General features: G+C 37.4%; 2 protein-coding genes across 15 annotated transcripts in view; both read left to right on the top strand.

Moving 5' to 3' along the window:
- LOC102232233 (protocadherin gamma-C5-like) overlaps positions 1 to 27,403 on the top strand; it is a 255,082-nt gene that overhangs the window by 60,294 nt on the left and 167,385 nt on the right. The window contains exon 1 of one of the 14 annotated variants that reach the window (XM_023328458.1): positions 429 to 3,250. The exons of the other annotated variants lie outside the window; for them this stretch is intronic. Within the exon in view, the coding sequence (XP_023184226.1) occupies positions 872 to 3,250 (2,379 nt within the window). The 5' untranslated portion in view covers positions 429 to 871. Of the gene's footprint in view, positions 1 to 428; positions 3,251 to 27,403 lie in introns of those variants that run through there. 14 annotated transcript variants of the gene reach the window in all.
- Positions 19,957 to 24,246, top strand: LOC102225846 (protocadherin gamma-A6-like). Its single transcript, XM_014475201.2, has one exon. It carries the CDS (start codon positions 20,160 to 20,162, stop codon positions 22,629 to 22,631), a length of 2,472 nt encoding a protein of 823 aa, XP_014330687.1. The 5' UTR covers positions 19,957 to 20,159; the 3' UTR covers positions 22,632 to 24,246.

Genomic DNA, 27,403 nt, shown 5'->3' with positions numbered 1-27,403 from the left:
TTTTCAGAGATGAGTGGGAAATCATTTTGAGGCCTTGTTTACCACCATGTCAGATGAGAAGGAGTCATATTGAGGCTTACAGAGGAGGCTGAACTAAAAGACCGAGAAGGAGAGTTCATGTGGAGGAGGTTCAGATAAATACATTATGAAGGAGTGAGGTGATGGATGACCTTAAAATTTAAAACAGGACTTCAAATTCAGGGCAGAATCTGATTTTGATTCTGTGAAGTTGCTAAAGATAGGTGAAATGGTGGATGGATTTCTGGATATCACAAAGATAGCAGCATTTGGAAACAAATGCAGTTTTCAAGTGGAAGTATGAGGGAAAGTGAAGATATGATAACTGCAGTTTTCCAGACGAGATGCTATTAAACTGTTGACCAGTCTTATTTTCACCTACAAACGTTTAAGGTGAACTTTCTGACAAAAAAAAAATGTATTGAAAATATTCATGGTTAAGAAAGAGACTTAGTGCATGCATTAAAAAATCAATTCTGCATTAAATTGGATTTTTTAATACCACAGCTGCTTCAAAAGTACAAGGTTGAGAAAATATGTTGTTGTTTTTATCAAGCCATCTATTGTACAGAAGAGTAAAGATGAACTATACATTTTCTATATTCTTGGACACACTGAACATGTTTGAAGTTTTGGGAGATTTTTCTTAAACATGACCCCAGGGTGGCGCTATAAAACAGGAATAGGATATTTAGAGTCTCGTCTCCCGTTTTGCGTGTCTTCATCATACTGCTCCTGTCTTGTAGAGGAGGAATATCGCAGATTTGTGAGGTTGCTGGTGTTTTCTGCTTGTACTGAATAATATTTACTTCATTATTCACTGATTCTTCATACTGACTGAAGTTACTCAACGATGAATTCTATATTCGCCATTGTTCTGTCGTGGGGATATTTTTTATTCGTTCTTTGGATCAACGTCGCGCATGGAGACATGAGCTATTCTTTCCCGGAGGAGATGAAACGAGGATCCGTTATTGGAAATATCGCCAAGGATCTCGGGCTGCAGACAGGAGCGCTGTCCACCAGAAGAGCCCGCATTGACACCGAAGAAAGTGATAAACGTTACTGTGACATAAACCTGAAGAGCGGCGAGCTGATTGTGGCGGAGAGGATTGACCGAGAGGAGCTTTGTGGCGAAAAGGCTTCGTGCATCTTAAAACAAGAGCTCGTTTTGGAAAATCCTCTAGAGCTGCATCGGATCAGCCTTAATGTTCAAGATGTTAATGATAACTCTCCGCAGTTCAACGAAAAATTGATTAGTCTTGAAATTAGAGAATCGGCAGCGAGAGGAGCTCGCTTTGTGATCGAGGAGGCTCACGATGCGGATGTAGGACAAAATTCAGTTCAGCAGTATAGCCTTGAAAAGAACGAAAATTTCATTTTGGCTGCTAATGGAAACACAGTGGAGCTTGTTTTAGATAAAGAACTTGATCGAGAAAAACAGAAAGAAATTAATTTACTCCTTACAGCTTTAGATGGCGGATCTCCTCAGAGATCAGGTACAGTGGTCATACATGTAACTGTACTGGATGCTAATGATAACGCCCCAGTGTTTAGCCAGGCCGTTTATGAAGCCAGTCTGCCTGAAAACTCTCCTATTGGTACTGTAGTGATAACAGTGAGCGCAACTGATGCAGATGAGGGAGTGAATGGAGACGTGACCTATGATTTTGGACATGTTTCTGAAGATGTGAGAAAGAAATTCGCAATTAATCGCAAAGTAGGGGAAATACGTGTAATAGAGACTGTAGACTATGAAGTTACTGCATCATATGAAATACGTATTAAAGCAAAAGACGGTCTGGGCTTGTCATCTTATGCTAAGGTTATCATTTCTATTACTGATGTGAATGACAACGCCCCTGTAGTTAGTCTGAAATCACTGACCAATCCCATACCAGAAGACACTCCAGCTGGTACAGAGGTGGGCATCATTAATGTACAGGACAGAGACTCTGAGAATAACCGACAGGTTCGCTGCTCCATCCAGGAAAATGTCCCTTTGAAGTTGGTTCCTTCTATTAAAAACTATTATTCTCTGGTGACCAAAGGACAACTGGACCGTGAACTAGTATCTGGTTACAATATTACAATCACTGCCACTGATGAAGGCTCTCCTCCTCTGTCCTCCTCTAAAACTATTCATTTATCTGTAGCTGATATCAATGACAACCCACCTGTGTTTGAGGAACAGTCCTACAGCGCATATGTGAGTGAAAATAACAAACCTGGCTCCTCTTTATGTACTGTTTCTGCTCAAGATCCTGACTGGAGACAAAACGGTACAGTGATTTATTCTCTGTTACCTGGTGAGGTGAACGGTGCCTCGGTGTCCTCCTATCTATCTGTTAATGGAGACACAGGAGTGATCCACGCTGTGAGGTCATTTGATTATGAACAGTTCAGGAGTTTTAAAGTCCAAGTGATGGCCAGAGACAATGGTTCTCCTCCTCTCAGCAGCAACGTGACTGTCAGTGTGTTCATATCTGATGTGAATGACAACTCTCCTCAGATATTGTACCCAGCACCAGAGGGCAGCTCCTTCATGACTGAGCTGGTCCCCAAAGCTGCACATGGAGGGTCTCTGGTGTCTAAAGTGATAGCAGTGGACGCAGACTCTGGACAGAACGCCTGGCTTTCATATCATATAGTCAAAGCCACAGATCCAAGTCTTTTCAGTATTGATCTACACAGTGGAGAAATCAGGACACAGCGGGACATTTCAGAATCTGACGGCATGAAACAGAACCTGATTGTTGCAGTGAAAGATAATGGACAGCCCTCTCTGTCTGCCACCTGTTCCATGTTTTTACTTATTTCTGATAACTTGGCTGAGGTGCCAGAACTGAAAGACATTTCTTATGATGAGAAGAACTCCAAGATGACCTCTTATCTGATCATTGCGCTGGTTTCTGTGTCCACCTTCTTTCTGACCTTCATCATCATCATCCTGGGTGTGAAGTTTTGTCGTAGGAGAAAGCCCAGACTGTTGTTTGATGGAGCAGTAGCCATCCCAGGAGCTTATCTTCCTCCAAATTACGCAGATGTTGATGGAACAGGAACTTTACGCAGCACCTATAATTATGATGCCTACCTGACAACAGGATCCAGAACCAGTGACTTTAAGTTTGTATCATCTTACAATGACAACACACTGCCTGCTGACCAGACTCTGAAGAAAAGTTTGAGTGATTTTACTGAGCCTTTTGGAGAACTGGAAGGATACTCAGAGGTATGATGACACTCTTCAGCCTTTTATGCATTTGTCCCCCATACTTTCCTATTTATTAATTTACTTTTTTTTATTTGTTTTTGCATATTGAACTTGTTTTTAGTGTAACTTGTACCAAGACATTCCTAAGTTCAGTACTTGGCCATGGCTGCTCTGATCTGGCTTGTTTTCTGTGGTCAAAGTTTCCTCATATTAGGTCAATTTGTGTCTTTTATAAAATGCACTCAACATGTGCAAAGTTGTTTTTGTAGTTTGTCTTTATGTTGCCTTGTGATATGCAAGCATGTCTTCCTGGTTGTATTCCTCTACTGCAACGACTGCTGTATATATTTATCAGGTCCTTCATACCCCGCAAGAATAAGCTAATGTCAACTCATTGTGGTGTGAAATACATAGCAGAGAAATTACAGTTACTATGTGTAACTATTTCACTGTAAAGGCATAGTCCAGGTTGCCATTAACTCTCAGGAGAATTAAATAGTGTTCAGAAGTGTAATAAACTGGATGATAAATTCACACGGCATGCTGGGGTATACTACACCTGTTTATAAAGAGAATAAAGTGTCAATCACATTACTGGTAATGATGTAAGAATGCAGAGCTTTTGGTTAGTATTTACATGTTGACTTTTTAAACTAAATTACAGAATTATTGTTATTAATGATGGAACTTATGACCCTTTTAAAGGAACCAATTCGTCAAGATCTGTTCACTTAAGATTTATTCAAAAGAGCCGCCAAAATGATACATAAAAAAAAAACAATCCATTTTATGCCTAATGTAATTTTATATTAGGTTTTTGATGATGAAGTTCACCTAAAAGTTGAGTCATCTGTTTTTGAGTAAAAAATACATTGTCTTCTTCCAAAATAAAAGAATAAAAATCTGTGTATATTTTCATAAAATACAAAATTTCAAATACCCATAACATTCTGTGGCACAATTGTTTTGTGCATTAATAACACCTTAGTGGCATTTATAATATTGGAACAAAATACCAAAAAAAATGTTACAGAGAAACAATGTTGACTTGAGTTGCTTTGACAGAAACAAAAATCTTCTTCTGTACCATTAAATTTAACAGTTAAGGCAATGCATTAATGGTAAACAACACTCAACACTGAACATTAACCAAGGAGCAACAAGCCAGAAGAGACATAGGTTTGTGAGAACACTCTGATCTCCTTCATCCTCTTTTCCACTGCATGAAGCCTGCAGCATCGTCACAACCAGGACATGTGATGAAAACAGTGAGCATTTAGAATGCACCCTGTGTGCTCATCTTTTGTTGCATTTGATTTGTTTGGCAATTAAATAAGCATAATTTTAAATTAAACAGAAAAATTATAGCTACTGCAGTGTGTGCAGAGCATTGTAAGAAAGCGGAATTGCGAAAAACAAAGGATGGCTCTCATTAACAGACACTCCAGTGTTATGGCAACGAGTCGTTCAGAAGAATCGGGTTTTCTGTGAACGTCACATCATTAATTATTATTCTCTTGAAATATTCACTTGGTTTTATGGTGTAGAGTAGAAATATATGTTTCTCGAAGGGAATGAGTTGAACGTTTCAGGCTCCTTGTTTATTACACTTTGTGATGTTGAAGAATGCAAGCGTTTTCAAAAAGACATTGCTGGATTTTTTGTTTTGTAAGCTGTAGTGGTTTTCCCTCCTTTCTTGACTTTTTTCTGTGGTTTTATTGTCAAATCTTGGATTCTCTCAGCAAAGAACATGTTCTGATATGATTCATCAAGGTTTTGTGCTAACTTAATATTCATATCTTAATTTATTTTGTTCCAATAGTTTACTGTTAACTGTGTCACCAGGGTTTATTTATTTTGCATTTTTATTGATAAAAATCATTTTAATAAGAAATCAGTTTATATTTGGAATGCATCAAATCCATTTAATGTACTTCATGTAGGATATTGTGTACAAATTATGATTTTTATAGGAACAAAACTACATTATAAACAGTTTTGTTAAAAGTTTTTGAGTTGAATTTTGAGGTGTTTCAGTAGTTCGGAAATTTAGTGCATATTCAAGTCTTCAACTTACTTTTTGTGGTAGAAATAAACACGCTTTATGTTGAATATATATGTCCCTGCTTTTTGTCTGGATATTTATTTTAAAATATTTTGTTGACTTTGGAGCTTAATGCATGACTGCAATTAAATCCTACACAATTATCTCAGTTGTAATTAAGACCAGCAAGGAAAATATTGCATGGTTGCAATAACAGTTGAAATGTTTCAGGAATATAAACCACCTGTTTTCTTTGCCTGCTGCATTTCTTTCAGCTTGGGGTAGATGTATGATGTATATGTAGGTGAACAGAAAAATCAACATGTCTTTGAAAAACAAGCGGTTAAGACTTAAATTGTAAGTTTAATGTTCTTTGGAAGTAAATCAAATCTAATGAATGGACAAACATTAGAAATAACTATTTTTGCAGCTATGGAAGTCGAACATGAAACATCTGACAAAAATAAATAAATAAACATTGAAAATGATGAAGATATTCACCGTTGAGAAAGAAGGACTTTGTGGATGCATAAAAAAGTCAAGTGTACATTGGAATAGAGTTGGATGAATCAAAAGTAGAATGTTATGAGATTATTTTAAGCCATAGATCGTTCATTATTGTTAAAAATTGACTTTATATTTTGTATATTCTTGAACACACTGAGCATGTTTGAGGTTTTGGAAGATTTTTTCTTAAACTTGAACCCACGGTGGCGCTATAAAACAAGATAAGGATATTTCAGTCCTCACTCGTTTTGCGCGTCTTCGTCATACTCCTCTGGTCTAGTCGATGAGGAAAATCACAGATTTGTGTCGTTGTTGGTGTTTTAGGATTAAGCTGTTTATTTTGTCGTCCACTGCTTTTTTCATACTTACTGAAATTAATCATTAATGATGAATTCTGTGTTCGCCATTGCTCTGTCGTGGGGATATTTTTTATTCATTTTGTGGATCAACGTGGCGCATGGAGACATGAGCTATTCTTTCCCGGAGGAGATGAAACGAGGATCAGTTATTGGAAATATCGCCAAGGATCTCGGGTTGCAGACAGGAGCGCTGTCCACCAGAAGAGCCCGCATTGACACCGAGGAAAGTGATAAACGTTACTGTGACATAAACCTGAAGAGCGGCGAGCTGATTGTGGCGGAGAGGATTGACCGAGAGGAGCTTTGTGGCGAAAAGGCTTCGTGCATCTTAAAACAAGAGCTCGTTTTGGAGAATCCTCTAGAGCTGCATCGGATCAGTCTGAATGTTCAAGATGTTAATGATAACTCTCCGCAGTTCAACGAAAAACTGATCAGTCAAGAAATTCAAGAATCGGCAGACAGAGGAGCTCGCTTTGTGATAGAGGAGGCGAGCGATGCGGATGTAGGACAAAATTCAGTTCAGCAGTATAGCCTTGAAAAGAACGAACATTTCATTCTGGCTGCTAATGGAAACACAGTGGAGCTTGTTTTAGATAAGGAGCTTGATCGAGAAAAACAAAAGGAAATTAATTTACTCCTTACAGCTTTAGATGGCGGATCTCCTCAGAGATCAGGTACAGTGGTCATACATGTAACTGTACTGGATGCTAATGATAACGCCCCAGTGTTTAGCCAGGCCGTTTATAAAGCCAGTCTGCCTGAAAACTCTCCTATTGGTACTGTAGTGTTAACAGTGAGCGCAACTGATGCAGATGAGGGAATGAATGGAGACGTGACCTACACTCTAAAAAGTGTATTTGGGCTGTAGTTCATGTTATGGACTTATTTACATTAACCTGACTTAATTCTTTTACTTTAGTTATGACAACTTGCTTTCATGAGTTCAATTAACTTAACAATCACGCATTTTATCTCAAACGAACTTTTTAATTTGAGTCGAAGTGAAACAATTAAGTTTAATGCAGCTTTACGTCTGACGTCATTACGTAAGCTCCGCCCGGGGCAAATCCTGCATCTCTGGTACCGACCGCCATTTCTTCTGAGCATTGACTGTCGACGAGATTCAGATAAAATAGTAAGTATGCTGCCCCACCATAACCAAACATTAAATAAACGGTGTAAAAATATTTAAAACTTTTTCTAACTTAAATTTGAAACATTGAACTGTGTTTAACGTCGAAGTGTCATCAGTTATTTGCTCTTAACACATTTGCTAATTGTAATTAGCCGCGCTGTTCGGCGGTTCAAATCTCAACATGTTTTAACATAACTACTCTGAGTCAGACTGAATGTTTATTTTGTATGTGTACTTTTACGCTAAAAAACCTAACTTGAAATTACAGAGGTGGGGGTGTTCTGTGCAAAACTAATTTAATGTGATGCAACTCCACTGTGCTAATCACTGTTAGCTGCAGCCGGTGAAGCCATTTTTTCCAGTTTTCTCATGCTGCTTACTGGCGACATAATATAAAACGCATAATATCCTGACAGCGCTAAGAATCCATCAGGTGTCATTTCTCTTAAAAAAGCAAATTGTGTCTGTAGGAACATTGCGCAGTGTTCTAGCTAGCCGTTGATCCCCAGGCACTGGGCCGGGCTGAGACGCCCTCGGGCTGGGCTGAGGATTTCACAGCTTCACTTTCGGAGCTCTGCATTTAGTAGCCTGCCCCACAGACTCCGCCCCGGCTAGATCGCTTCTTGCCCTGTATTATTTCTCTGCAATTTGCAATCTACCACAGCGCACGGACAGTTCACAATGTGCATGTTTGATCTCCCTATGGTCGTCCGCGCCCTTGATTTCACCGGCTACAGAAATCGAAATGACAACCGGCATGAACGCGAGGAAAAGAAAGAAGAAAAATTAAGATCAAATGAAAATTTCAGGCATTAGCATTTCTGGCTAGAACCCTGTTGTATTAACTTCTTTTACCCACTTCTCTTTCCAGGCCTAGAACCAAGAATCATCAAACCACATAAGGTGAGCCATATTTTCTTCATAAAGGATTCATGTAATATCATCAAGCTTCTAATTTTAGAAAAAAAAGTTAAATGCAAAATGAATATGCTATTTTGATAATATGAAATATGTGTGCTCTAAAATGCAAAGTCTTCAGGATTCACACAAGTGGGGAGGTGGCTGGGGAGAGGGAAGCTGCCCTTGCAGTGGAGAACTGATTATAGTCAAATAAGCATTTTTTCCCACCAATATCTAAAGTTACTGTAATTTTTAACACTAAATAGTGGACAGATATAAAATAAGAATAGAAATGACATTTATTGTCCTTCAGTGGGAAATTTCCAGTGCAACAGCAGAAAGTGACAGGCAATTTATTCACACAAACAGACATGCATATATATTTGTGGATATATATGCACACAAAAAATTTAAAATTACAACCTAAAAATACTGTGGAGTCATTAAAAAAAGCTTACTCCCATCCTAAGGAATATGCAACTGAGAAGGGCAATTTAAGAAATGTGTATTTGTGCATTAAAAAAATTCCTTGCAATACTAACAATATGACATTGATTAATATAGAGTGTTTTCAGTATGGTATTAAAAACAGTGAAATAGTTATGGTAACAAATCCATTCTGAATCTATATTTTACCAAGCAGTAAAACAATCATCTAAAGTATTGCATGGGGCTAGGGTTGTCACAGTATTCAAAATTGACTCTTGCCTCCATATTTGTTTCATCTTCCTTGCCTTCAGATTTGGCAACATATAGGTAACAAAGTTCCTCTCTTGTCCTTCTAGTGTTGCACTTAATGTGGAGATGCAAAGACTGCAAGAGGGTGTTTTCCAGAAGATCTGAATTGCTCAAGCACTACAAACTAGACCACAGGCATTATGGACGGGGTTATTCGTATCCATGCTCATATTTAAGTTGTGCATGTAGATTCAAGACCTGGAATGCTTTACTGAGCCATTTATCAAGAAATCATCCAGTCAAACAAACAGTTACCAAAGACTTAACCAGATTCAAATGCCCCATTTGTGATTTTAATCAACTTTCCACTGAGAGAGATTTTTTTCAACATATATTTCAACATCTCAAGAACAAGGAAACTGTCACGTGTGTGTTTCAGGACTGTGTTTATCAAACAAATATTTACGAGAACTACAAAAGTCATAAATACAGAAAACATTCTGACATTAGCAATACATTTAAGACTGGGATTACTGAAAAAAAACAATTAGACTGTGGTGAAGAATTGTGTGTTAGTTCTGGTACTGATATTTTTGATCAAGACAGTACTGCACAAGCTAATCAAGATCACACATTTAATGAGACTGATTCTGAAAACTTACAGAGAGATATTGAACTTAAACTTGCATCAGTTCTTCTAAAGTTAGAAAGCAGTTTTCTTGTGTCAAATGCAGCTATTGATGAACTATTGCAGGAGTTAAACTATTTAATTGGTTCTTTGTCCCTGCCAGTTACATGCAGAACTGTAACCCAAATACTACATGATCACCTTTGCCAGTTTGACCAGTCAGTTATTGAAAAACTTGCCAGGGCCCTCTGTGAAACAAACCCTGTAAACAAAGCAATAGGAGATAAAGGCTCCCTTTCTAGTGCTTGGAGACGAAAACAATTCTATAAAAGACATTTTAAAGTGGTAGAACCTGAAGAATATATTCTTGATAAAAAAAATAATAAGTCATTCCAGTATGTATCAATCCTAAAGTCTTTGCAGCAAGTTCTTGACTGTGAGGTTATCTTGGATCAGACTGATAATTTAAATTGTGTGAATAAACTACTACAAAGAAGTAGTGTTCATACATATAGGTCTTTCTATGACGGGTCATTTTTTAGTGAAAATGAGCTTTTGTGTAAGGAGGAGAGCATTTCATTAATATTGTATATTGATGATTTTGAAATATGCAACCCTCTCGGTACATCTAAACGGAAGCATAAAATTTGTGGCTTATACTGGATTCTTGGTAATTTGCCACAGGGGTGTAATTCTAACTTGTCTTCCATTTACCTGGCTGCTTTAATCAAAACTAATGATTTGAAGTGCTATGGTTACGAGAAGGTTTTAGAACCTTTACTTAATGAGCTTGTGATTTTGGAACAAGAAGGGGTCTTTGTGTCAAAGTTGGGTAGAGCTGTAAAAGGCACAGTTCAGTGCGTGGTTGCAGATAATCTTGCTGCCCACAGTCTTGGTGGCTTTGTAGAGAACTTCACAGGGTCATACATATGTAGGTTTTGTTTGGCAGTTAAAACAGACATTCAAACTACAGAGGTTAGAAGTGGTGCATTTACCCTGAGAACGAAAAGCATTCATGCAGATCACTTAAAAATTCTTCAGGAACGTGAATTTCCAAGTTATCAGGGTGTCAAATCAACTTCCATTTTATCACATTTATTGTATTTTGACATTACCACAGGTCTTCCTCCAGACATTGTGCATGACCTTTTTGAAGGAGTTGTTCCTTTTGAATTAGCTTTGTGTCTGGGTGTTTTGATTAAGAAAAAATATTTCACATTGGTATCACTGAATGACGCAATAGCATCTTTCAATTTTAAGGGGACTGATAAAACTAATCGACCTCATCCAATTGCTCTCAATTTTGAAGCCAAAAAAAGTGTTGGGGGTAATGCACATGAGAATTGGAGTTTGATCAGATTTTTACCTTTGTTGATTGGACACAGAGTGCAACATGAAGAGCCAGCTTGGCAGATCTTAACAGACTTAAGGGACATTGTTGATCTTGTGGTCTGTCCTATTCACACAGAGGACTCTATTGCTTACCTTGACTTTAAGATCTCAGAGCACAGAACACAATTCCAGGAGGTTTTTCCTAATTGTGACCTTAAACCAAAACACCATTTCTTGGAACATTACCCGCACTTGATTCGCCAATTTGGTCCTTTAGTAGCCTTATGGTCCATGCGCTTTGAAGCTAAGCATAGCTTTTTTAAAAGAGTTGCACGAAATATCAAGTGCTTTAAAAATGTCCTCTGTTCCCTTGCAGAGAGACACCAGTATCAGATGGCACATCATTTGCATTTATCTGGTTTTCCTAAACCTCTTTTGGAAGTTACAAATGTTTCCACAGTAACAACTGATGTTCTCGACAAGGGAATAGTAAATGCTCTAAAACAGAAGTTTTCAAATCTGGCCACAGTGTGCATGACTAAAAGTGCAACATTTAATGGACTGAAGTACAGATGCGGGATGATCTTGATCCATGGCTCATTAGGAGGATTACCAGAGTTCATTGAAATAATCCAAATGGTGATCCTGGCAAACCAGTTATTCTTTCTGGTCAGAAAACTTGAGGGGTGGTATGTTGAGCATTACAGATCTTATGAGCTGAAAACATCAGACAAAGAACTGAAACTGGTTGAGCTACAAGACCTAACAGATGTATACCCGCTGGAAGACTACAGAATTAGAGGAATACGTCTTGTTACTGTGAAAAGATATATTCACGTTTAAGGGTGAGGTAATACAAGATTGTACAAAAAATTAAATGCGTGGTACAAAAGACTTTTGTGTTTGTATGGCTGAACTTAAAATACAGTAATATTTTAATAACTACCTTAATATTTTTTTGGCCCTCTACAAGCAAATGTCCAAACATTTGACTAATAATGTATATAAAATATTTTGTAATGACTTTAAATAGCGACCAGCATTGCTTAACTCTGTATGTACCCTTTTCTCAGATTGTCATGGCAAGTTCAAAACCTGCAAGACTGAAGGTGATTCTAGGAGAGAGCAACACTGAAAAACTGACTCTTCCAGATGGCATACCAGACTCTCTGGATGAGCTTCTCAGCAAGGTGAAGGATACCTTTGGTTTAAAGACCAATGTCAGATTGCAATATATGGACAAAGACTTTGGTAATGACTTCTTCAACCTCAGCTCAACTTCTGACCTGGAGGACTTGGGAACAGTCAAGGTGATTCAAGAAAAAGCCATTCAAACTTTTGTTGATGTCATTGAAACAGCTCCATCTTGTTCTACAGTTCACTCTGACGACAGCAGTTCTTTAGCCTCAAATGACACTATAATCCTCTCCTCCCCTGAACCCTTGTCATCGCGAACACAACAATGGCCAGCCAACTTTCCCATTCCCATATTTTCATATGACACTGAACGTCAGCTAGAGAAGGGGAATTCTGAGTATCAAGCAAACAACAAAATGTTGACAGTCACCTCCCGAATGAAGACTGACATCCTAAATAGATTAGTAGAAGAGATCTACAGATACAGAGCCTACCCAGAGGATGCACAGTTCTGTGTAGTTGCAGAGGCCTTGGTTAAAAAACATCCGTGTTTAAAAGAGCCCGGTTCATTCAATGGTTGCTACGGTTGGAAGCAAAGGCTGAAGTACAAAATGGGAAACTACAGGACTCTACTCAAATCACAAGGATGTCCAGAGTTGTCTGTAAACTCTCTTAAATCCAAAGCTAGTATTTCTGTTTCTCCTGCTGCAAAAATAAAGAAGCCAAGACGAGCTGAAGCCAACTTTTATCCATCCTTTCCATTGGGAGAAACACAAGAAAGCATGGAAAAAGAGAGAATTGAACTCTTGGCAGCACTCAAAAGGAGGAACAATGACAGGGTCATTGCGGAGAAAATGGCTCGTACCTTTGCCTACAGGCGTCAGGAGGTGGTGAATGAAGAACCTGGTATAGAGGATTTCAAGGACAGATGGCCTGCTCTGTTCCAACAGAAAGAGGTAGTAATGCAGATTGAAATTAAATGTCAAGGTTTTTGAACTTAGACTTTGGGAATGATTGAGTATTTACTTTAAGTAATTTTGTTTAACATAGTAATTTTTTTTTTGTTTCACAGATTAATGCGGAGTTCCAGAGGCTCATGGCTCTTCCCCTTGAGCAGACGTTCTTGGCCCAGTTGGACAGGCACTCAAGTCAGCTGATTAAAGTCATCCAGGCCAAAGGAGGAGCAACACGTGCAAAAATGGCTGGCATCATGAGAACTTATGATGAGGTATGCATATCATCAATATGGACACAGTGAAATAAGCTATGGCCATTTACCTTTTTCCATTTAAAACAAAGAACTAAAAGTGATTAGTTACTTTCAGACTTTGTTTTAATTATAATACTTGATACACTTTCTGTGCAAAGTTGATATCATTTGAAGAAAAGCAAGTTTGCCTGTCATGTATTTCTGCTGCATTTAGTTGTTATAGTAAGTTTGTATTCTGGTTTATTCATGAATTCAATAAAATACACCTTTCTATCCAACTTGCCAGAAACCGGTGCAATTTAGCCAAATTTTTGAGCATCTATTGCTTTTAAATTTTAACATTTTTAAATGTTAAACTTGTATCAATTCTATGCTGTAAGAGATCTCTTTAATGGGAAATGATATTCACTAGCTCTGGTAGATTGTGCTAAGAAAAAGCCTTAACCTTAACAATACAGTCTAGTTTCACAAATTGAGATGTGAAGGATAAAATGTGGCAGAGGTGGACTATGAATAATTTTGAAGTGCAGCATTAAAACACAGTGGACTTGTGGGCTGTACATTATGGCATCTGATAGGTCTTTGCTATTGTGAACAGCCCAAATATATTAGTTATGTCATGAATCTCTTCAGATATGAAATATTGATAACGATAACTTTTCTCCAGGTTGAAGACATTGGGATTCGAAGGGAATGTGTTCTGAAAGGGCTCGTCACCTTTCTTGGAGAGGATGCAAAAGACCTTATTAAGGAATACTGTGTAAGTTTTTAAAGGTTTAAAGTTGCATCTCATCCCATTCAAGCAAATGGACAAATTCAATGTCAGTTGTTTTTACCTTCTTAAATGATTTATGGACTGGCTTTTCTAAATGTGAACATCTGTTTGAAAAAATGGGGCAGATTTGGTGTCAGAAATGTAAATTTAACATGGCTGTATCCTGCTTAAATCCAGAAATGGTGAATTTGCTGTTCAGCAGAGCACATCAACTTCATTTCTTGTTTACCAATATGCCAAACAAGTTAATAAGAATATGTTTTAGAGTCATGGTATTTTGATACCAGCTCCAAAATATCTGACAAGCAACACAAATATGCATTTTGTATTGAGTTCCACCCTAAGATGACCATTGGCTGGATCAGTATTCTGCTTTGATATAAAATCTAAGAAATTGGTTTTTAAGCTAAAGCCTGTAATATGATGGAACATATATAAAGCTATATACATGTATTATCTTTTCAAAAACATTAAAAATCACCCTTTGAGTTATTCAATTTGTAAAGCAACTTTGAACTTGGAAAATTTATCAAGGATATTTCAAATGCCGTAAACCACTCTTCAATTCACAAGCTGTACATCTTATACTTGGTGCTTACATTTACAAGGCTTTTATTTTCCAAATTCTGTAGTGAGAGATTAATTACAGTGTTCAAATTTTAACTCACTACAGGGCAGCAGCGGAGATGATGCCCAGATGGAACTCAAACAACTCACCATGGCAGTGTTTGTGATTCGGAAGGAGGGAGAGGGATTGAAAGAACCCCCAGAAGACATTGGCATCGTCATTGAGGGAGTGGAGGTGTTGCAGGACCTGACTTCAGTTGCCTCAGCATGTGCCCTGCTTCTGGGTTTGATATATTCCCTTAACTTGGCTTATCCAAAGGCTCTGCGCTTCACATTTGAAGTGTTCCAAAAAATCTTCATGCAGCTTGAGCAGCACAAGATGTCTCCCAAAGTTCAAAATTTGTTTGGAAGACTTCAGACCTCACAGTAAAGACACTGGCATGTTGTGCAACAGGACAGAAGATCTTCAGTCTTCTTTGTTTGGACAGAAGAACGCCATGTTTTGGAAGCTTAACACCTCAAGGAACTGCACTTTGTGAACTTCTTTTGGGACATTGTTCATATTAAAGCCACAAGTAATACAGAGTTTACTGGATAACAATTGACCGGTATTTCTGGAGGATGTTTACTGATGAGGTTGTGATGAACATTATCATTTTGGGAGTAGGTCTTTTTTGTTTTTGACATTTCATAAAGTTACATGGTTCATCTCTTTGGTTTTGTGTGGGGAAAAAATACAAGTTAAGGGGGAAAAATTAAAGTAGGAAAGTAGTAGGCTGCTGCAGTTTGTGGACATTTTCACAGAATTTTCTTTTTGCATTTTTTTTTAAAATTTGAATCAACAGATTTGTTCAGTGTTTTTTGAAGGAGGTTGAATGGATCTAGATCATAATGTTTACTATTCTGTTCTTTTCTGGTGTCAGTTAAATTAACGGACTTGGTTTAAACTAGGCAGCTATTACACCACATCTTTGTTTGAAAACTTGCCTAAATATTTTTTGGGTATTGCTCTTGTTTTCAGTGTAAAAATAGTCACTAGTGTCATCATATTTTATGTCAAAAACATGTTCTCAGCAAATGTTACGGTTTAAGAGTGTGGATTTTCTTTTTTAGGAGGACTTGTGTTAAATCTAAAAAAGCAAAAATTTTTTCCTGAGGAATACTTGTGTATTCTACAACCTCACACAGGGGTGTCCAAGTCTTGTCCAGGAGAGCTACCATTGTGCAACTTTCAGATGGACCCTATTTCAATACCACCTGAAGCTAATTTCTGAATTTACACACCAGCAGACATTCAGCTCAGCAGAGGCGTTGTAATGAGCAGTTCATTTGATTCAGATGTATTGGAGATGGGATGCATCTGAAAGTTGCAAGATGATGGCTCTCCAGAACTGGACTTGGGCACCTCTGATCTAGCAGGTCGCTGAAATGTAATATCCCTTATGAAGTTTCAAAAGATTTGTGTAGCATGTTTAATGCATAATATTTTGTGAAAAACCTGTAAGTTTGTGATGTTTTCACAATAAAATTTAAAATGTTCCATTTGTGTAGATTTATTATTTTAACTGAGTGGAATTTCTGAGTAGCATGAAGGTATTTTACTCCTATTTTAAAAACTAAAATAACATGCTAAAAAAAACTTTTAAAATGATTTAAATGCAAGCTATATTTTAAGTAAAATGTGAGTGATAATTTAATTTGGGGTAGTTTAGTTTTTTAAGTTGGAACAACTTAAAATTTTGAGTTGACTTTCTATAAAATTAAGTAAGATGGATTTAAATTTTTTATTTGGAATAAAGTAAATGAATTGATTAAGACTGACTTAAATTTGTCAAGTTAACCAAACTTAATAAATTAGGTTGGATAAAATTAATTGAATTACTTGTTACCAATTGAAGCAATTCAATTAAGTTGGATCAACTATTTTCTTTTTAGAGTGTATGATTTTGGGAATGTTAATGAAGATGTGAGAAAGAAATTCATGATTGACCGCAAAGTAGGGGAAATAAGTTTAATTGATGCTGTGGACTATGAAGTTACTGCATCATATGAAATACGTATTAAAGCAAAAGATGGTCTGGGCTTGTCATCTTATGCTAAGGTTATCATTTCTATTACTGATGTGAATGATAACGCCCCTGTAGTTAGTCTGAAATCACTGACCAATCCCATACCAGAAGACACTCCAGCTGGTACAGAGGTGGGCATCATTAATGTACAGGACAGAGACTCTGAGAATAACCGACAGGTTCGCTGCTCCATCCAGGAAAATGTCCCTTTTAAGTTGGTTCCTTCTATTAAAAACTATTATTCTCTGGTGACCACAGGACAACTGGACCGTGAACTAGTATCTGATTACAACATTACAATCACTGCCACTGATGAAGGCTCTCCTCCTCTGTCCTCCTCTAAAACTATTCATTTATCTGTAGCTGACATCAATGACAACCCACCTGTGTTTGAGGAACAGTCCTACAGCACATATGTGAGTGAAAATAACAAACCTGGCTCCTCTTTATGTACTGTTTCTGCTCGAGATCCTGACTGGAGACAAAACGGTACAGTGATTTATTCTCTGTTACCTGGTGAGGTGAACGGTGCCTCGGTGTCCTCCTATCTATCTGTTAATGGAGACACAGGAGTGATCCACGCTGTGAGGTCATTTGATTATGAACAGTTCAGGAGTTTTAAAGTCCAAGTGATGGCCAGAGACAATGGTTCTCCTCCTCTCAGCAGCAACGTGACTGTCAGTGTGTTCATATCTGATGTGAATGACAACTCTCCTCAGATATTGTATCCAGCACCAGAGGGCAGCTCCTTCATGACTGAGTTGGTCCCCAAAGCTGCACATGGAGGGTCTCTGGTGTCCAAAGTGATAGCAGTGGACGCAGACTCTGGACAGAACGCCTGGCTGTCCTATCATATAGTCAAAGCCACAGATCCTGAACTTTTCATTATTGATTTGCACAGTGGAGAAATCAGGACACAGCGGGACATTTCAGAATCTGACAGCATGAAACAGAACCTGATTGTTGCAGTGAAAGATAATGGACAGCCCTCTCTGTCTGCCACCTGTTCAATGTTTTTACTTATTTCTGATAACTTGGCGGAAATTCCTGAACTGAAAGACATTTCTTATGATGAGAAGAACTCCAAGTTGACTTCTTACCTAATCATCGCACTAGTTTCTGTGTCCACCTTCTTTCTCACCTTCATCATCATCATCCTGGGTGTGAGGTTTTGTCGTAGAAGAAAGCCCAGACTGTTGTTTGATGGAGCAGTAGCCATCCCAGGAGCTTATTTTCCTCCAGATTACTCAGATGTTGACGGAACAGGAACTTTACGCAGCACCTATAATTATGATGCCTACCTGACAACAGGATCTAGAACCAGTGACTTTAAGTTTGTATCATCTTACAATGACAACACACTGCCTGCTGACCAGACTCTGAAGAAAAGTTTGAGTGATTTTGTTGATGCATTTGGTGACATCAATGATTCCCCTGAGGTATGACCATTTCTCTTAAATATATTGTAAAACCTGGCTCTGCACAGTATGTTTTACATGTGTTGTTGCATTTTCCTATTTTAAATAATGTCTATATTCACTTCACAATATTTATGCCTTCAATAGAATTCAATGTGCAATGCCATTTACTGTTAAGCCCACCCCCTCATTTATTTTCTTGTTTTATTTATTTTTCTGTGTTGTTGTTGTTTGTGCTTTGCTTTTCATGTTTGTTATACTGCATTTTTTCATCACCAATGAAGTATAAACTGAGTTGAGAAAGAGGGATCATCTTTCTAAGCAAACATAATTAAATTATCACTCTGATACAGATAGTGTGCTTTTTTTTCCTTTTTCAGAGACTTGCAGCACTAATTGTTAATTCGCTTGAGCATAATTTTTGTTAACATAATTTGCAAGATCTTCTTCTGTGTGTCAACAGAAGAGGAGTATTTGCCGTTAGAGCATTTGTCAGCTGTTCCAATGCAAATCCAAGTTCTCTTAACATCCCCAGTTCAGCATGGGCCCTAAGCAACCTCCAAAATTTATTTATTCTTTTTTTATGTTATTTTATCAGTTCTCTCTTTTCTACATCATTAATGATGAAATGGACATTGCTACTGTCAATTGTGATATTCTCCTTCTGAAGTTCTGTTCATTTAAAAGAATGACAGAATTGTTACCTTAGTTTATATGACTAGTAAATACTGAACTGTTGTAGTTTATCTAAAATGCTTTAGGTGTTTGTGAATTTATCATTTTGATTTAAGAAATATTTAGTTGCCCTCATCCTTTTGATAAAAGAATTAGTACCAAGGTCCATTTAGCTTTTTAATAAAATAAGACAACCAGACTATTAATTCTTGAGAAAATGTCTTTTTCTATGTCAATTTGGTTACCAACTTACAAAATGCAAGAAATGTTGAAGAAAATGACATTTTCACCGTGGTTTTTATGTTTGCATTTCAGCACATACCCTTTTTCCATAGAGAAAGCATGGCAAATAAATTGTGTTTTGTTTTGTGCCTGGTGACACTTTTAATTCAAGAAACTAAATTTTCTTCACTGTTTTTTAAAAATAATTTCTTCCCAAATATAAGTTGAAAAAGTTGATAACTTAAATTGCATTTTCTAAACTTACACAATTTTCAAAATGCAATGCTTGTCTCGTCAACGTTTTGGAAAATTAAGCTTTTCATTTGAATCATCTTTTATTTTACAATACGTACAGGAGTTGGTGAACAGCACCAGCAGTTTCACTTTATTGTTTCACAGTTTTATTGTGTGTTTCACTCTGTGGGGAATCACTTAATATCTGTTAAGTAATTTGCTTATACAATTGAAAGGTGATGCAGATTTGAAAGAAATTCTTACATGGTTCCTGGAAAATAACTGATTTTCTGGAAGAAGGTTTTTGAGTTCATTTATAGATTTTAAGGATAGGTTTGTATCATGCTTAACATGCAGAAATAAAATCGAGGATTTTAGCACTTTGGAGTAGAGGGATGTTTGAATTTCAGTGAAATTGTAATAATATGAAGTTCTCTTTGACCCAAACACTAGAGATGTTACAAACATAAGTCTTGCGGTTTGAAATATGTTATATCAAGGTGTGATAGGGTCACATACTACATTATCCTTCCAGGGCTCTAAGGTCTTTTTTGTCCATTCTGAGTACATGCTGGTTTCATTTATTTCATCATCAACTGCTTATTTAATATTATTTGGAAAACCTGGAACCCTGTGATTTTGAAAGAATAGAAGAAAAAAAAAGAAACACATGCAACAATCGTTTCCCTCTCTTGATGGCGCTCTTCTATAATGCCTGAGCCATGGCTGTTTGTGTCTCTTCCAATCTGTGTCAGTGGAACTAGAGCAATGGGTTGAGGGGTGTTGTGCATGGATGCGCATTTGTGCCTGTGTGCATGATGGAGAAGAGGAGAGCGCGGCTGTGTGCCAGTGGGACTGAATGAGTCAGAGAGAGAGAGAGAGATGGAGAGAAAGAAGTAGTGGAATGGGAACAGAGAGGGCGGAACACAAGCCGACAGCATCCCTAATAGAGCATGATTAAGTCGGCAAGAGAAATCCAGAGCTGCTGGATTACAGCAGCGTTTGCAGCTTTATGACATTTAGAGGATTTTAATCAAATGTCGACTTCGCATCCTTTTGCTAAGGCATGGTGTATGATGGATCTTAACATCAGCTTTAAATGGCGGATTTATTTTTTCGTCTGCGCTCTCATTTTCGGTGTTTCATATGGAGAAATCCGCTATGTCCTTCCAGAGGAGATGAAGAGGGGGTCGGTAATCGGAAACGTTGCGTTGGATCTTGGGCTGCAGGCGTCGGAGCTTCAAGCGCGTCGAGCTCGCGTTGTTGCTGAAGGAACCAGCCAGCTCTGTGAACTGGACACAGCCTCCGGCAATCTTTTGATCAGCCAACGAATAGATCGAGAGGAGTTGTGTGCACAAGCCAGCATCTGCATTCTACAGTTTCAGCTTTTACTGGAAGATCCCCTTCAAGCATTCAGCTTAGTCTTGGACATCGCAGACATAAATGACAACAGTCCAGTGTTTGCCACAGGGAGCGTAAAACTAGAGTTAGTCGAATCTACTGTTCTGGGGAGGCGCTTTCCTCTGGAGAGCGCGCATGACCCCGATTTAGGCACGAACTCGATCCGTGAATATAAACTGAGCCACAACGATCACTTTGCTCTAGAAATGAGCACCCAGATAAATGGTAACACCTATCCGGAATTAGTCCTTAAAAGGCAGTTGGATCGGGAAGCTGAAGCCGAACATCTACTGGAGATCAATGGAATTGACGGGGGGAAACCAGTCAGATCAGGAACTGCCTTCATCCATATTCATGTTTTGGACGCCAATGATAATGTCCCAGTGTTTAGCCAAACAGTTTACAAAGTATCTGTGCCAGAGAACTCCGCCATAGGGACTCTGATAACAACTTTGAATGCCACGGACTTAGATGAGGGCGTCTATGGAGAAATAACTTACTCCCTGAGTCACCTGTCCGACAAGATGGGAGGGCTTATTGAAGTCAGCCCTTTGACTGGAGAAGTTCGGGTGGCAGGTGTTATTGACTATGAGGAAGCGAGCTCGCATGAGCTGGGAGTCCAAGCCAAAGATGGCGGCGGTCAGGCCTCGCACTGTAAACTTGTAATTGATGTAATTGATTTGAATGATAATGAACCAGTGATAGAAATAAAGTCAGTGTCTGCTAACATAGCCGAGGACGCAAAAGTAGGAACTATGGTTGCCCTGATTAATATTTATGACATGGACACTGGCAGCAGTGGGCGCGTCACTTGTTCAATTCCAGACAATGTTCCATTTAAAATATTTTCTGAGGTCAAAAACTATTATATGCTAGTGACTGACGAAGTGCTAGACAGAGAACTCCAGTCAGAGTACAACATCACAGTCACCGCCACCGATTCTGGTTCTCCCTCTCTCTCCAGCGTAAAAGTTATAACTATATTGGTAAATGATGTCAATGATAATCCCCCGACATTTACGCACTCCCAATACAATGTCAACATTTTAGAAAACCAGCCAATGGGCACACTTGTGATGAAACTTGAAGCGCAGGACAGCGATGACGGAACAAATGCTAAAATACTTTACCACATATCAAGAGACGCAAATTCGGAAGTGTCGTCTTTTCTCACCATTAACCCAGACACAGGGGAGCTCTTCACATCACGTTTATTTGATTATGAACAGTCCGCCCACTTCCAAATGAAGGTGGCAGCTCGAGATGGAGGTGACCCTGCGTTTTCCACCACATGCACCTTAAATGTATTTATTCAAGACCAAAATGACAACGCACCTGTTATCCTGTACCCCGTCCAAACCTCAGGGTTCATTGCTGAAGACGTGGTTCCAATTGAAGCGCCTAAAGGCTACCTGATTACTAAGGTGGTGGCTGTTGACCCGGATAGCGGCCATAACGCATGGCTCTCTTACAGAATAATCAAAGCAACGCGGTCCAATCTGTTTATGGCAGACCTGCACACGGGTGAAATCAGAACTCTTCGGACCTTTACGGACGAAGACGAAATCAAACACACCATTGTGGTTTTGGTAACTGATAACGGGCGCGAATCACTTTCCGCCACTGCGACAGTCAGCATAAGGCTCAGTGACGGGCTTCCTGTCTTGAGCGAACTTTATGAGTTTGTTGAAGAGACAAAGGACAATGCTAACGACAACTTAACACTCTATTTAATAATCGCTTTATCGACCGTTTCATTTCTTTTCATCTTGCTGATCAGTGGTGTATTTTACTTTAATCTCTGTCGGCGCAGCTATGTGTATCGTTCAAATACAAGCAGTCTCCCCGTTTTCCCCACCACATACTGCACCTCTACACTTAATGATTTTAGCCGATGTGGAACCTTGCTGAGAGATGACAGATACGACCCTTTTATGACCACGGGCTCGTGGAGAGGTGATTTTCGTTTCGGATCAAATACAGATACTGATACGCTTAAGAAAAGAAGCGCAGCATATCAAAAGAACACACTGAGGCGCCTGAGCGCAGAGAGGCCCAGTCTGAAGGTCAGAGCAGGGCCAACGCATCCTTGTTACGTTATAAAATGAGAATCAAACAGTAGATCAGTGGGGTAAATGTAGTCGCATCTTCTGACAAATGTATTCATTTTACCAGGGGCGGATTTAGTCTTTATGGGGCCCAATTCAAATTACAACCACGTGGCTCCCCACTTTGCTTTTATTTTATTTTTTAACACTTACGAATAAGCTTTACTTGTTTGCTCATTGTCCAAAATTACTGTAGATAATACATTATGTAATTTTCATTCTGAGAATTCTTTATGCTTGTTTGGTTCAAAGACAGTTCATCTATTTAAAAGGTGCAGGTGTTTCTGGGAAGTGCTGCCACTCAATGATACGAGTAATTTACGTTCTTATTGATTTTTGTTGAAGGTGCATATGAGCAACCAATGATATAATAACATCTGTCAATGTCATAACTTGCAAAAAAAAAAGTAAAATAGAATTAAAGCCGATAAAACCAAGAGCTTGCCAATAATGTAAAAAAGCTATGTTACTGTTACTGATTGGTTATCAGATTAGTGCATATTAATATAGGGCTGCTTTTTTTGGATATATATTTTAATTTCAATATGGTTGGCAGTCAGTATTTTGTTCTGCACAACATGTGTTGCCACCAGCAACAAGTAGCTCATAACCACTTTTAGTAATGGTAACAGACGCCTCATAGCTTATGTTAGTGGTAAAGTTGTCCGTCACTGTAATGGAAAAAAAAAGGCTTTTTTATCGTTTATGCATTTCCATCCAAGATTATATAACAATGTTATGCAATGTTTTTACGGGTTGTGGTGTGAATCAGTTTACCTGTATAGTATTCTTCAGGCAATTTTGGAGCATGCCATTCACATTTATTTAAATAAATAAACAGGGAAACAAATAAATAAGTGAATGAACACTGTGATACTGATACTGGATCCCAGATTTCGTTTGAATATATTGTGCTTTGGACTTCAATTGTGATTACTTTACATATGTGTAAAATGTTTTTGTTTGTTTTGTATTTTTCTTTGATAAATTTGCATGAACATGTTCACTAATTTTGTACACAATTTTAGAACAACCCGGGTTTAAACACTGAAAGTAATTTCAAGCTTGGTAGACCTTTCCTTTAATATATTATAAAAATATATATTTTTATTTGCTTCCTGTGTAACCGCTTTAAGCAGGCAGTTAGATGTTACATCAAGTTTTCTTTGTCAAAGTATAAAAAAAAAAAAATGAGATTATTTATATAAGTCCTCCTCAGAGCATCAACTTCTATAAATGTCAATTATACTCAGGGGTAATGTTGCTTAATTTTGCAACCTTTTCTTTTTTGTTTGTTTTATTTTTGCTTTATACAAAGGGCATGATTTATGTTTAAGTATGATGTAGTTGACTTAATGTCCAGTGAATAGTAACTATTCTGGTTTGTTTTTAAAATGTTCACTGTGTAGGAGCTATTCCACGTATTACATTTGTGACTTGGTAGACACTATAGGTCAAATAATGTCGAGTGATATTTTGGTTGAAAGAGTATAATGTGACTTCTTGTGTGACACAAAAGACTTTGCATAATTTCATAAATTAGTTTCATGAATGGAACAAGATATATAAAGTCTGTACACACGCAAAGAAAAATAAACTTATCTAGAGTATTGTACTTCTTTTTTTCCATTTTTCCCCGTGTGCTTCTTACAAAACATTGTCAAACTTTCACTTGTCATGTTTTTAATCGATGTAATAGAGATTAACAAACATAAATACATTGTTTTCCCCTTACATCAGGTTATATGTAATATTGGCTGACAATTAATTACACTCAAAAATGTATACAAAAAATATTTCTAAATCAATTCCAATAAAATAAACATATTTTTACTTGGCATATAATTATTCATAATATTTATTTCATTCTTCCCTACATTATTTTTATTTCATTAACATAAAGTACAAACTAGTAACATCTTCAGATTCCGATCTGTATTCATATCTAAATTGGAAGGTAATTTTAATTAATGAAATATGAAACATTAATCAGCCTTCAGCTCATATCAACAACGAACAGCAGTTTAAATTTGTGTGAGCTTCACTCAATCTTGTGCTAACCGTTTTATAAAACAACAAATCTGTGTTGTTTTATTTCTCTCTCATATAAAGAGGAATTGTTTGCCTATTGGGGCATTTTGCTGACTGGTTCGCTGTGGTGAAGTAGGTCATATTTGTCATGAAAAGACTCTCATTTTAAATTTATATGAATTTCTGAATTTGTTATTGCTGCAGGCGTATCCATGTTTCTATATTTAGCCACGGTAGGAGGAGGAAAAGCTGTGCTTCAATTTTACTTACTCCTATCTAGGTCGCAGGAGTGCTGCTCTAAAAGGTGATGAATAGAGTATTACAGCACAACTCACAACATATTATTATTATTATTATTATTAACAAATAGCAATCCTTAGACCCACAAAGATTTTTGAAAATGCTTTTGTTTATCAGAAATCTATCTCACTAATAATGTTGCATGTTTGGTAGCTTTATTGTTCCTTTTGTAATCGCTTCCTCTTTTTGTTCGTTTTCCTAAGTGTTTTAGCAAATTTGAGCTTGCTCTCAAATGAGCATGTAAATTAGCTCTTTATTGACACCAGATCGATCCTTGTTAATATGTTAATCCTATATTCATAAATGCAAACACGTTTGTGTGGTCATGTTACTTAGGCAGTATGAGGGAACGTGAGGGCTCAGTACACATACAACTTTTATCTGCTATTTAGTAAAGTCAGACTGCACTTCGTTCTACATCTGAGCAAGCAGGTTTTCATTTATGAAAAAGAAAATACCTACTGGCCTAACTTTTCCAAAGGAGAACAGAATATTTTCTCTACTTGCAAATTCTGTTTCTTTGAACTGTACTGATAGTCTGTACTGAGATGGGAAGGAAAAAAATATATAAATATTGTCTTCTTCCATGACATAAATCTTAAGGCGTGGTGTAACAGAAAAAAACTTTAACAATTTTTAAATGCTTATGAGAAGATGAGGCCTTAAAAGGTCCTTGCTAATCATGGCTGCCAGTGGTTATTATGATGATACTTGCAATGATGCAACACGATAAAGACTGTACTGGCCCAAACTTTGAAGAGCTCAGAAGATCTATACAAATCATAAATATAGGTGCAATGTTTTGTTTTGTTCTATTTTCCTGCCAGGTTTAGCCAGGATAGTCTTTATAGATAATAATTTTAAAATCCTTGTCCAGTTCAATGAATTATAAAAATCATAAAAATATCTGCACTTCTTAGATGAAACTATTTAGTTCAATGAAAGGTTGACTCATTTAGTATTTTTAAATGACAATTTAGTAAAATGTCTGACTCTGAGATCTTTTCCACTATCATCTCTGTCCAGAACTAATGTCATTTCACTGTTTACTTGTCTTGGACTTTACCTTTGAAAAGAAAGAAGAAAATGTCTTTTAACTCATTTTTTTTAATACAATTTTTTTTTCAGGAATCATGTTTAAAATTTTCTACAGGATTTATAGCAACTAATCATTGTGTTTTCTCTTTCCCTTTCTCGGTGATCATCATGGATGAAATATCTGTTCCATTCGCTGTAGGTAAGAACATTTTCCTTTTTCTTAAATATATCTCTCTCTCACTCACTCACACAAACCCACGCACATGCCCACCCACACACACACACACACACACACACACACACACACACACACACACACACACACACACACACACACACCCACACACACACACACACACAAACAGAGACTGGCCTACAGACATGGACAAGCACCTCTATATTGCATTCTCAACATCACCATGAACAATGCTCACAAATCAGAGACAAATTAAGCATGTCTTCCTTTCTTGGTGTCCTTTTTATTTGCATTAACTTTTATCACATAACACCAATACCAGCACTCTTACAATGTCATTGTACTTTCCACAAGCAAAATGGGCAAAATTAAAAGGTATACCAAAAAACTCCTGAAATGGTAGTTTAGTTTTGTAACACAGGCTGATGCATTACTATGTTTTCCGTGTGCAGTGTTGGATATTTTTTTTCCCAGACTTTGCGCCACCACTTGAATATTTATTATCCAAGTTTCCATTAGCTAGTCTATATCTGAGTTATGCACCATAATAAGACATACAGTATATGATTCTGTTTTTAACATATTTTCAAGAAAACTATTAAAAGGTTCAAGGCAAATGTGTGACCTTTAAAAACTTAACTAAAAATACGCCTCCAGAGACTGGGAAGAATTGTGCTGTTTAAATTATTGCACAATGATTTATGCATGTGAAAGAGTGTTGTGCAGTGTAGATGTTGATTCTGCTGTTCAAATGTAGGTCACTGCACTCATCAAGGAGAGTACATGTGGGTGGGGGGAGAGTTTAAATCTACTTATTTATATATGTTCCTACTTTTCTTTATATGTTACTCTTCCCAGCCAATTGTCTTAGTACGTTCAGTCTTTTCAATCTTTTATTTTTTTTTCCTCATTAAATGGTTGTTTCAGTTACTCTCCTTTCTTGTGTGATTTGTTATTACAATTTAAAGGGAAGGTTTAGTGGTTGCTGTCTTTTATTCTTCTACTCAGCCTGGCATTTTTTATGTGTATTTAAAATTGGTGTAATTTATGTTGTGACAAGTTTGTTAAAGAGTCTTACAAACACAGATAATTAAAAAATAGTCCAGGAATAATTTTTCAGATATTTTATATCATCCATTTTCCACATTTTCCTTCATTTTAAACAGTTTTATTGATGTCCTGTAACACAGAGGGTTAGAAAAGAGGG

The sequence above is a fragment of the Xiphophorus maculatus genome, chromosome 23, assembly GCF_002775205.1.
Source record: "Xiphophorus maculatus strain JP 163 A chromosome 23, X_maculatus-5.0-male, whole genome shotgun sequence".
Lineage (NCBI taxonomy): Eukaryota > Metazoa > Chordata > Actinopteri > Cyprinodontiformes > Poeciliidae > Xiphophorus > Xiphophorus maculatus.
This window is presented reverse-complemented; position numbering and strand designations above follow the sequence as displayed.